Consider the following 12,002-nt stretch of genomic DNA (forward strand, 5'->3'; position numbering starts at 1 on the left):
GAGCTCAATACAGTCTGAGATGCTATTTTATAACAATAATGTAAGAATAGCTAACACGTATTAAGCACTCACCATGTGTCAGATGCTGTGCTAGTGACATTCCCATGTCACTGAGTCCTCCCAGTGCCCACGAGATGGCTACCGTTAATAACTCCATTGTACAGATGAGGAAACCGAGGCTCAGATGTATCAAACAACAAGTAGGCGAGCAGCTGCGTGGAGTCTGCAGAGTGGTTCAAACGTCCAGGCTCTGCTGTCAGAAGGCGCTCGCTTTGGTCCTGCCTCGACCACTTACAGCTGTGTCGGTTTCCTTACCTATAAAGTGGGGGCGATAATCATACTTACCTCATAGGATTGTTGTGAGGGTTAAATCAATTCATACTCATACGCAGTAAGCACCCAACCAGTTAGCTGTTACTACTATTTACATCAGGGGTCTCCAAACTATGGCCCGTGGGCCTCATGTGGCCCCCTGGGGCCATTTATCTGGCCTGCTGCACTTCCGGAAGGGGCACCTCTTTCATTGGTGGTCAGTGAGAGGAGCATAGTTCCCATTGAAATACTGGTCAGTTTGTTGACTTAAATTTACTTGTTCTTTATTTTAAATATTGTATTTGTTCCCATTTTGTTTTTTTACTTTAAAACAAGATATGTACAGTGTGCATAGGGATTTGTTCATAGTTTTTTTTTATAGTTCGGCCCTCCAACGGTCTGAGGGACAGTGAACTGGCCCCCTGTGTAAAAAGTTTGGGGACCCCTGATTTACATCATCCAAAAACCCGGTTCGGTAACTCTTTTCTGCTTTCTATGAAGGGGATCCTTAAGTCTTCTTGGTTCTTGTGACGGGCGCTGCCCATGGCCTCAGCCCCGTGCCTGCTGCCCAGAGGGGAAAATGCAATTCCTTCGTCCCAAGCACGTGGCCGTCTGTGGGCCCTGCAGGGCTGCCATGGGGAGGCCCTGAGTGGGTGGGAGGGAGCTCCGGGCAGGGGCCTAGTGGTTATAGCCTTGGCCCCTTCCGACCAGCGGATGCAGAAGCCCAGGCTTCTTGGGGTGGTGGTGCCATGGCTGCTGGTTTAGATTAAGGAGCAGCATGGCCTTGGAGGCGCAGACCTTATTAGAGGAACGAGGCCAAGCACACAGGCCTGGAATGAGTTTGCTCAGTTAGTAACCAAATCTGGGCGCTGTTGCTTAGCTGGACCATTTGCCACCCATCTGTCCAGCCAGGATTTACTGGGCGATGGTCACAGCCAAGGCCTGCCAGACATGTGACCCCTCTCCACCCCGGTGTCTCCCTTCCTCCTCCCTGTGACTCTCTGGCCGCCCTCTCTGTTTCCAGAAGTACCTCCGGAGGCGCAAATATTCTCTCTTCGCTGCCTTCTACTCAGCATCCATGCTCCAGGATGTCGATGATGCCATTCAGTTCGAGGTCAGCATCGGGAACTATGGCAACAAGTTCGATACGACCTGCCTGCCGTTGGCCTCCACCACCCAGTACAGCCGGGCGGTCTTTGATGGTGAGGCCAGAGGCCGCGTGCCTGGATGGAGCCCAGACCATGGAGAGGGGCCGGACCCTAAGTCCTGCCTCCCATTTGAAGTTGCCAGAGGTCCCCTGGTGGGCTTGGCCTGGGCAAACCTGCTGGGAGGGGCTCCTTGCTGTGCTCCCTCCCCTGCTTACCTCCCAGGGGTCCCTGCTGCCAGGACCGACAGGTTGGTCTCCCGAAACTGGCTGTAGTTGGCTTTGATTCTGACCTACGGTGATCAGGTATCACACAGGCGCCATGGGGCTTGGCGTAGAGATTGTGGAGAATGCACGTTTCCCAGCATCCTTCCCTCTGTTTTGACGTGTTAGGAGCCTGCACGAGAGCAGCAGCTGAATTCAGTGCCTTGTCTAGACCTGTGGTTGTCAACATCAGGGTGGTTAACTCTTTCTCAGACTGGCATGAAATTTCTGGTGGACTGGCAATTGAAAATCACTGGTCTGGACACTAAGGAATACTGGCCCCAGGAATGTGTCTGAGGGAGTTCTTAGTGGGAAGAGGGAGCAGGTGCCTGAATCCATCTGTCCCCTCAGTCCCCTTCCTGCCCGCCTTCCACCCCTGGCTCAGCACCAGGCCCTCTGTGTCCTTCCAGGGTGTCACTATTACTACTTACCCTGGGGCAACGTGAAGCCTGTGGTGGTGCTGTCATCTTACTGGGAGGACATCAGCCACAGGATTGAGGCTCAGAACCAGCTGCTGAGGATTGCTGACCGCCTGGTGAGTGGAAGCAGCCCTCCACACGCACACAGCCTGGGCCTGCACTCCCACACGGCGTGTCTTCAGACTGGCCCCGTGGGTGCCCTTCATGGCGTCTGAGGTCCCCTGTGGTCCTAACAGTGCCAGGCCTCTGGTCCTGTCCTGCATCCTGGGGAGAGAGGAGAGGGAGTGAGAACTGTCTGGGGAAGCCCGTGGTCTGATGGAGAAGACAGCACAGAGGGAGGGCGGAGGGGAACCAGGCGATGAGCACCAGGATGGAGCCCCGACCCATTCATTCATTCTTGTCTTGAAGGCCTTGGACTTTCACCACATGGAAGGACTTGTGCTGGAAACTTCTAGATAGAAGTTAGATATGAACAAGGAGCTGACCTGCCTCTAGGGAGTCAGCTTAGTCAAGGAGAGCCGAGGCTCACCCATACAGAAGTCCTGAGATAAGTTCAGGTGGTGCTCCCTTGGGTCCAGGAGTACCAGGAGGAGAAGGGACCAGAGGAGGGAGAGGGCTGAGGAGCGTCAGGAGGGCATCTCAGAGCTGAGGAGGCGGGAGCCCAGCCAGGCACCACCACAGTGGCCCAGGGGAGAGTGCTGAGTACTGGAAGGAGATGCCCTGGGAAACCATAGGACTTGGGCTAAAGGACCTGGTGGTCCTTTGGATGGGGCAGGACGGAGGGTTCGGAGGAGTGAGCCTGGTGGCTGGGAATTGGGAGATTCAGAGAGAGGTCAGGTGGTGAGTCCTGGTTTGCTATGACCAAGGGTTTGCCTGTGGAGGCTGGGAGCAGCAGGCCTGGTGCTTGGCCAGAGAGTGGAGGGGAATCAAAGTAGGCAGAAGTGTAGAGGTCAAGGGCAGGGAGCTGGTGCTCCTGGCAGTGGCCCCAGGCCATTTCTGTTTGTGCATGGGTGGAGGCTCACCCACAGGCACGTGCCTGTGGGAACGTGGAGGAGGCTGGTGTGGCCATGCTGCTGGAGCAAGTGAGGAGCAGCGTGTGGATGGAAGGGGTTAGAGGAGCTTGGGCCTGTCTGTGGGTGAGAGATGCGCACAGTGAGAAGGGAAGGCGGGCGAGGAAGGGGAAGTCTGGGGTGTTGGGTGGCTGGGAGAGGGTATAGGCGCCGGCCGAGGGCCGTGGTGTCCACGCCCTCCCTGAGACTGACAAACTACCAGGTGCAGGAGAACCTGGAGTCGATTCCTTTCAGGTTCAGACTCCGACCTCTGGATCAGCCATTCTCTCATAGGATGGTCCTTGAGGGTGGGGACTCTGTTCTTTCCAGGGCCTGTCCCCCCACTGGCAGCCTGAGGGAGGCAGTGGGTGGGGAGGGGTGTGGGGGACGGAGGGGCAGTCCTTGGCCTGATGGCTGTTGTGGGGGAGATCTCTGCCTCCCAGCTCAGGGAGGCCCATGACAATGGCTGGAGAAGTGCTCCCTGGAGGATGGCAGCTGAACCCCTGGCAGGGCCCGGTCCTGGGGCTCTGTAGAAGCGGGGACTCTGTTACTGGAGGGTTTCTGATGCTCCTACAGGGAGGGAGCCATGGCCTGAGCCTGGCTGGGGGAGGGTTTGGGAAGGAGAGAGCCTCCTAGGCAGTAACCAGAGGGGCTCAGATGTCCCCTGTGAGATGGCAGACCTGGCTTCAAGGGGCCTGTGAGGAGCGAGATCCACTCCTGTTGTCAAAGCCTCCACACAGCACCTGACCTCTGTGTGGCCACATTTGGAGCCCTGGGCTTCAGAATTTGAATCAGTTTGGTGTGGGAGGCCCTGGAATGTTCAGGGCTGGCTGTGGTGACAGGCCTGGGGCTGGGGCCCACCGTGTACCTTCTGTCCGGCAGTCACCGTTCTGACTCTTGCCTGCCTGTTCCCCAGGAAGCCGGCCTGGAGCAGGTCCACCTGGGCCTGAAGGCGCAGTGCTGCACGGAGGAGGTGGACGCCCTGGTGGCTCAGCTGATGGATGAGCTCATTGCAGACTGCAGGTAGGCTGCCTGGCCCCCACGCCCACGCTCCTGACTCCACGAGGCCCTTTCCCTGGTAGTGTTCGTGTGTGGCGGTGAGCAATGGCACGTCTCCCCCGCCATGCTTGGCCAGCAGTCCAGCCCGTGCTGAGTCCAAAGGTGGCGGAGCCAGTGCGGGGAGTTGCAAAGGTGACATTTAGAGCAGGTCATAAATCTCCCTGCAGCAGCGGCAGCTGTGGGCTCTGGGCCGCCCGGCTCACCTGAATGGGGAGCATTGTGTCTCTGATCCCCGACCTCTTATTTCCCTGATGGAATCTGCAGGAGGAGCTGGTGGGGGGGGGGAGGACCGATCCCTGCATTCCTCCTTCCCCCAAGGCCATGTCAGGGACCATGGTTTCTGCTTAGCCTTCTACTGACATAGCTGATTGTCAGGAAAAAGGGGCCCTGGTTGATGAAGAACAGGGACTCTGAGAAGCAGACAGGTACAGCTCAGCATCTCCTTTGCTGCGGGGGATTTGGGGACCACTACCCACCTGCTTTGAACCTTGGTTTCCTCATCTTTAGCCCAACATTGAGAATCACTGATTTGTCATATCACATGAACAACGTGCCTGGCTCTTAGGAAGTGTTCAATACATGGTAGCTATGATCATTATTAAGAAGAAGCAATGTCAGGAGACTTAGGTTCTTGTCCCATTGATCAGCTCTGCAGCTTTGGGCAGATTCACTTCTCTGGACCTCAGTTCTCTCAGCTGTTAAATGGACTGAATAGAGTTGTCTTTCTACTTTCCATGGAGTTAAGTGTGAACATATGCAAATGTGTTCTATGTCCCTTTCTAACTTCTATCAGTCCACCCCCTGTTGAAGGTATGAGACTGGGTCACCATCCCGCCTGGTTCAGTGTCCTTCTAGTCCTTTGTACCTCAGTTGGGAAGTATGTGTTTACCAGACCAGGCATTTCCCCAAAGAACCGCCCCCCTCATCCCCTACCAGTGGTGGAATTGCAGACCGGTCTTTCATTCCCCAAATGAGAGCTTTAGCCCTCATGCGACTCATGCAAAAGTGAGCAAATAAAGTCAAGTGTGTGGGGGGTTGGAGGCATGTGCTGGAGGAGCCCAGAGCAGGTGCATGTAACTCCGATCTAATTCGGGATGCTTCCTGGGGGAGAAGATGCCCGATGAGGATTCCAAAAGAGAGGACTGAGAGTCAGCCTTTGGAGAGAGGATCACCCAGGCAAAAGCTGAGAAGCCTGCAGTGTCTGCTGCTTCCGAGAGAGGGTGATCACCAGGGATACTCAGGCCCAGATGGGACAGGCCTCAGGGCTCTGCTAAGGTAAACTCAGCCCTGGGAACCGTCTGTGGTTCAGATGCTCACTCTGGCTGCAGTTCCAGGGGTGGGCTGGGGGTGAGGGAAGACTGGGCAGGGCATCACCTAAGGAGGGACACTGGGAAGGGTGGGGGCAGAGGGAAGCAGAGGGCAGCGTGGACCATTCAGGAGGCATTCGGATGACAACAGCCTCAGAATGAGTACATTCTGTGCTAGGAGCTGTTCTGAGAATTTTACACAGATGAGGAAACCAAGACATGGAGAGGTTAATTAATTTGCCCAGATTCATAACCCTAGTAAGTGGCCAAGCCCCTTGGTACTGTACTGCTCTCTAATGGACAGGACTGATGGTGGCCTGGGTGTGGGAGCCCAAGGATGGTCAAGAACGACCCCCTGGCTCTGGCCACAGCAGCTGGGTAGATGCAGGGCCATTCCTGTAGAGGTCAGCAGAAGAGCAGCCTTGGGGAAGATGAGGAGTTTGGGGCTGGCCACGTGGAGTGGGAGGCGCCTGTGGGATGTCCATCTGTGATTTGGAGGTCAGAGGACAGAGTGAAGCTGAGGGGCACACACGGATGGGGAGGGCCTCAGAGTGACTGGCTGTATCCCATTGGCCTGGCAGCTGGGGTACAGAGGGTTGACCAGGGCTCTCTGCTCATGACACACGTCATGACCTCGGCAGGTCTGAGGTGCCTGAAACATCTGAGATGAGTGGGACCTAACCTAAGTCCTGGGTTGCCATTACTGCCCTCTCAGGGTTCTTGGAGGATTTGGCTAAAAACGCTTCTGCTAAAGCCTGGCCTCTTTAAGTCAGCCTTCTCAGAATGAAAGGGGCCTCGGGTCTTCTGGGGGGGGCACTGGTTTCGAGTCAGGAGCTTTGGAGGAGGTGCTCATCCTCTGGGGAATGCACAAATGGCTCTTCGGGAAGGAATGCCAGTCATCAGAAGCGATTCCTGCCCTGGCTGGTTGGCTCAGTGGTAGAGCATCGGCCTGGTGTGCAGGTCCCGGGTTCGATTCCCAGCCAGGGCACACAGGAGAAGTGCCCATCTGCTTCTCCACCCCTCCCCCTCTCCTTCCTCTCTGTCTCTCTCTTCCCCTCCCGCAGCCAAGGCTCCATTGGAGCAAAGTTGGCCCGGGCGCTGAGGATGGCTCTCTGGCCTCTGCCTCAGGTGCTAGAATGGCCCTGGTTGCAAAAGAGCAATGCCCCAGATGGACAGAGCATTGCCCCCTGGTGGGCGTGCCAGGTGGATCCCGGTCAGGTGCATGCGGGTGTCTGTCTGACTGCTTCCCCGTTTCCAGCTTCAGAAAGATACAAAAAGAAAAAAGAAAAAAAAAAGCGATTCCTTCGGGCACTGCTGGGGGCCACCAACAGCCCTGGGGCCACAGCAGGAGGCAGCCTCTGAGATCATCACGGCTCTCAGGTGGGGCAGCCAGGTGTGGCGTTTCCAAGCCAGCTTGCCATGTTGACCTTACTCAGCCAGCCCCTGCCCATGCCTCCAGCACGAGTGTCCTCTGTTCCACCAGGCTTCTTCCTGCCTCATCTCCCTGGGCATCCCTCTCCCCCCACGGCCAGTGGTGTCCACTCTGCTCTTCCAGCCCAGCCCTCTCCTCTCTAGGCTCGACCACACACATCTCCACCTGGACGTCCCGCTGGCACTTCCAGTTCATTCTCTGTGATCTTCCTAAAACTGTGCCTGCCACCTCCATTTCAGACCTGTGGTGTCTTCCAGTTAGGAAAAGTCCCAGCTCTTATCCTTGTGGACAGGCCTCTCTGTCCCTACTTCCTGCCTCACGGACCCAGCAGCCCCACCCCTGCCCCTTCAGAGCCACCCTGCACCTTTCCTCCTGCCTGAGGCTTCGTCTTGAGCGTATACTACTCTTTCGGTTGGAACACCCTTCCTGATTTTTTTTTTTGGCCTATCTGTTGCTGGCCCTGACAAGTGCAGCTAGGGGCCACTTCCTCCAGGAAGTACTCCTGACTCTGAGGCTGCTCTGTCAGGACTCCCTGAAGGTAGGGCTGGACTCAGCTCTCAGGAAGGACCGGCAGAGCTGTGCTCATGAGGAGTGAAACGAATGATCTGAGGCCAGTTCATCTTTCTGGCTGGACACTGCCCCTCCTGGTGCTGTCCCTGATAAAGGCACTGCTCACAGAAGGTACAGGCAGCAATTTTGTGAGCAGCTCAGCTCCGTCACCAGCCTGTGCTGGGCCTGTCCACCATTCTCAAGTCAGCCAGGGTTGGCAGGCAGCTGCCCTCTGTGGGCTGGGGGTACAGTGTCACCCAGCCTCTTCCGGATTTCCCTTTCTTTCCATACCCCGTGCCTTGTGCTTTTCTGGGGGCAGAAAAGGTCCGTGAAGTCTTGTTAGTGGCAGTCACCGGTCAGGGCTGTTTCTCGAGGAGTCTTGGCTGGGCTGGTGGCCTCTGTGAAAATCTCCCTCTGGTGGTCTGTATGGCAGCCCCTCCCCACTCCCGACCGTGGCTGGAGCATAAATCACTCTGGTTGGCTGAGCTCTCCGTATCCCACTCCAGACCCGCCTGCCCCCGCCCTCAGGCCCACTCAGGCCTCCTCTCCAGGCAGGCTGCAGCCAGGACTCTGGCCCGGGCCCCCCTTTCCCCACCGAGCATGCCCCTCCGCCAGTGCGAGCCGGCTGGGGATGGAGGCCGCTCCTCTCCTGGCCTGGGGCAGCCCCATCCGCGGCACCCTCGGGGCAGTAAATATTATATTACTACAGGGTGTGCAGTACGTGACCTGAGACAGGTCCCGGGGCTTAAGTTTCCTGAGATGGAGTTTGCGTACTGCTCCCCCCACCCTAAAAATTCAATTAAAAAAAATAACAGGAAAAATGTAGTGCGCCGAGGGCCTGCCAGAGTGGTGTATCTGGCGGCGGCGGTGCCGCTGCGCTCCGGCGGTAATTGGTTCTGCATAGCTCGGGGAAATTGGCAGAAAAATAAATCAGCCGGGAGCCGGAGTCGAGACGCTGCAGGGAGGGGAGTATGAGCTGGGGGGGCTGCAAGTGGTGGGAGCAGAGCTGGCGGAGCGGGTTTGACTGATGTCCTGTTTGGGAGTCAAGGGCTCAGCGGAGGTGGGGCAGCCTCCCATACCTTCCAGCAGGGATAATCCAGAGGGGTCCTGCTGGTGAGGGAGGGCACCCGCTCCCCCCCTCCCCCCCATCCTGCAGGACCCTGCTGCCTGGACTGACTGACCTTGGAGGGTTGGTGTGGCAAGGAGAAGCCCTGTGAAGTACTATCCGAGAGCCCAGTGGGATGTGGGGTCAGAGTTCTTTGCCTCCAAGCAGGATGGAGTTTAAATCCAGCCCCTCAGTTGGGGTCTAGGGTTGTTGTTTCTGGGACTGTATGTCCCCCCCCACCTCCTCTCCAGAGGCTTCCCAAATGAAGGGCTCTAAGAGGGGTGTTGTGGGCCGCCCCGAGTCGACACATCTGTATTGCTGGCTCTGGGCCTCCCCACAGCGTCTGCAGTGGCTTGTCAGGGGTCCATAAATTTCCTTCTTGAAGAAAGTGTGCGTACAACAGAATAGATTCGTTTCAGCCAAGGGCAACTTAGTGCTCGGGCCTCTGCTCTAGGAGGATGCAGGGGGAAGGGAGGGACCTACCCGGAACTTCAGAGCAGAGGCATGTGGCCCAGTGTGGTGTGGAAGGCTTCCTGAAGGAGGTGAGGATGGAGCAAGTCGCATGAAGATGACTGTACACGTGGGATCCGGTGGACAAGGTACCCAGCAGGCTGACTGGGGCCTCTGTCAAGGGGCCTGTGCACATATGTGTGTTCGTGCCTGTGTGTGCCTAGACTTGGGTGTACAGTGAGCTCTTGCTCATCAGGGACATCCCATCTGTCCTCACAGCCAGCCTCTGGGCAATGTCCAAGCGACACCGTCCGCCACCTACCTGGACCAGTACCTGTACAAGCTGCGCACCCGTCACCTGACTCAGATCTCTGAGGCGGCTGTGGCCCTGAAGCTTGGCCACTGTGAGCTCCCCGCTGCTTTGGAGCAGGCCGAGGACTGGCTTCTGCGTCTTCGTGCCCTGGCAGATGAGGTAGCTAACCTTGAGAGGCGCCTTCCTTCCTGCCCAGAACATCAGAATGGGGAGGGATGTGGGGACTGTCTGGACCATGATCCATCCCTGGCTCCACTGCTCAGTGACCTTGGGCCGGTGACTTAACCTCTCTGAACCTCATTGTCCCCATTTGTAGAAGGAGGAGAGAGGAAGCATCGGGAAACTGGGTGTTGTGGGGCCCAGCACAGAGCTTGGTGTGTAATAGGGGCTCAATAAATGTCCCCAAATGTGCAAAATAAATGCTGCCAGAGTATGTCAGAGACAGAGCTGGGATGAGAACTCAGGGCAGTTGGCTCTAGGTCCAGATCTGGAGCCTGCTTTCCCAGGACCCACTCCCCCATGCTGACCAGCATCTGTCTGCTCCTGTCCTCCTGGATGCCTCCGAGCTCCAGGTCTGAGGAGACTGCATTGGCAGCAACTCGGAGTCATCATATCTAGTCCGAGAGGAGAGGCTCCTGTGTGTCTTTAGGGACTACCTTTTCCCCACCTGCTCGAACCCCACTCAGATCAGATACAGCCACCCAGCTCCTTGGGTAACCAGGCAGGTCACGAATTTGTCCAGAATGAGGACAATGCTCCACTCATGTGTCACAGGCAATCAGCAGCTGCCCACTCTAACCAGAGCCATGTGGGACCCCCAGGGAGGGGGTGGTGATAGTAGGAAGGGTCTTCCCAGAAGGAGTGTGTGGAGAAGGGTAGGGCCTGCAAGGGGCTTCTGGAGGAGTGAGTTGTTGAAGGGGAAAGGGAGTCCCAGGAGCTGGAAGGGATGCCCAGGAAGGAAGGCTGCCAGAATTTTGGTCCCCTTGAATCAGTTCCTGAGCAGGGTCTCAGACATATAGGTAGCCACATGGGGGAACACCATGTTGCCCAGCCCCAGGCTGACGATGGCCATGAATTATCTTCTCAGACTAGTCAAAGCATGCCTCCTAAAATCATCGCCCAGACTGACCCCAGAACTCTCAGCACAGATTGTGATAGGACTGGGAGAGGTTCAGGTCAAACAGGTGCTGATGACTGTATGGGAACCCAGGGAGACTTTCTCAGATTTGAGTGTGCATCAGAATCCCTGAAGGGCTCATTAAAACAGCTTACAATCCCCCTTCCCTATCTCACATATCTGGGGAGGAGCCTGAGAATTTGCATTTCTGCTCCGGGAACCACATTTTGGGATCCCTGGTGTAGTGGTTAGTAAAACATATCTGGAGTCAGAAAAATTCCGTTCCTAACCTCTTAGAGCCTGAATTTCCTCACATGTGAAATGGGCTGCCCTTCTCTGCATCCTGGGCTGCTGTAGGGAGTAGGTGGAACAGCCTGTGAAACGCTGAACCCGTGCTCCAGGAGCCTGAGCCCTGGTCAGAGACCCCCTCCTCCTGGTGCGCTTTGGCCACCATTCTTGGAAGTTGATGGACCGTCTCTGCTGTGTGTGAGCTGTGAGCAGCTGTCACTCCCAGCCAGAAGCTCTGAGAGACGCAGGGGGCTTTCACTTTCAGTTTTGTTTGGCGAGTCACCACTTTCAAAGCCCACTGTCCACAGGCCCAGAAAGAGTCAGATCCTAAGGTCCCTGATGTCAGAGGGAGCAGGAGTGAGTTCACGCTGGGAAGGGCACACCTTTCTGTGGGTTTGCTGCTGCTCTTAGGGATGAGGAAGGGGGTTCATCTTAAGTGCGATGTCATCTTTCGGGTCAGATGAAATCCTCCCATGTCAATGCCTGAAGCATCTCTCTACCCTGTGTGTGGGGGTGGGGTGGGGTGAGGAATCAAAGAATTTAAGGTCTGGGCTCCAGGCAGGAATGTCTTTTCCCAGAAAATCTGAACTCAGCTCAGTGATTTTTGGCAGGCTCCTCATGTGAGCCCAGGGCAACCTCATGCCCTGTCCTGGGGGCTCATGGCTGCTGAAGACAGAGGTGCCCAGAAGAAGCTGGGAGGTCAAAGGGGCGGCTGGGGGGTGGGCAGCTGAGGGACAGAGCCAGGAGGAGAGACCTGTGGGTCCCCTGAGCCAGGGTGGTCATGATGATGGGCTGTGAGCTGTGGGCCCAGACATGTCACTATCCCCACTCTGACTGCCACCTTCCCGCCAGCCCCAGAACAGCCTGCCCGACATCGTGATTTGGATGCTGCAAGGAGACAAGCGAGTGGCGTACCAGCGGGTTCCTGCCCACGAGGTCCTCTTCTCCCGGCGGGGCGCCGACTACTGTGGCAGGAACTGCGGGAAGCTGCAGACGATCTTTCTGAAAGTAAGTTCTTTCTCCTCAAGTCATGATCACATTCTCCCATCCCAAAGCCTGCCCCCCCTTCTGTTTTCCCTCTGGTTCTGACTCTGTCTCAGAGTCCTTGGTCTCCGCTCTTGGGAGTGGAGGGCTCTAGGTAAAACTACTTCCCTTCTCCTCTTTCTCACAAAGTTCTCTAGATGCCACACACCT

At 56.6% G+C, this 12,002-nt stretch overlaps 1 protein-coding gene across 16 annotated transcripts in view; it reads left to right on the plus strand.

The window, feature by feature from the left end:
- Positions 1–12,002, plus strand: part of DYSF (dysferlin) — a 224,706-nt gene that overhangs the window by 100,702 nt on the left and 112,002 nt on the right. For all 16 annotated transcript variants that reach the window (XM_066267354.1, XM_066267358.1, XM_066267356.1 and 13 more), the window contains 5 exons: positions 1,337–1,514; positions 2,131–2,255; positions 4,105–4,211; positions 9,370–9,562; positions 11,661–11,816. In XM_066267354.1, the coding sequence (XP_066123451.1) occupies positions 1,337–1,514; positions 2,131–2,255; positions 4,105–4,211; positions 9,370–9,562; positions 11,661–11,816 (759 nt within the window). The remainder of the gene's footprint in view (positions 1–1,336; positions 1,515–2,130; positions 2,256–4,104; positions 4,212–9,369; positions 9,563–11,660; positions 11,817–12,002) is intronic.

Source organism: Saccopteryx bilineata, chromosome 3 (genome assembly GCF_036850765.1).
Source record: "Saccopteryx bilineata isolate mSacBil1 chromosome 3, mSacBil1_pri_phased_curated, whole genome shotgun sequence".
Taxonomy (NCBI): domain Eukaryota; kingdom Metazoa; phylum Chordata; class Mammalia; order Chiroptera; family Emballonuridae; genus Saccopteryx; species Saccopteryx bilineata.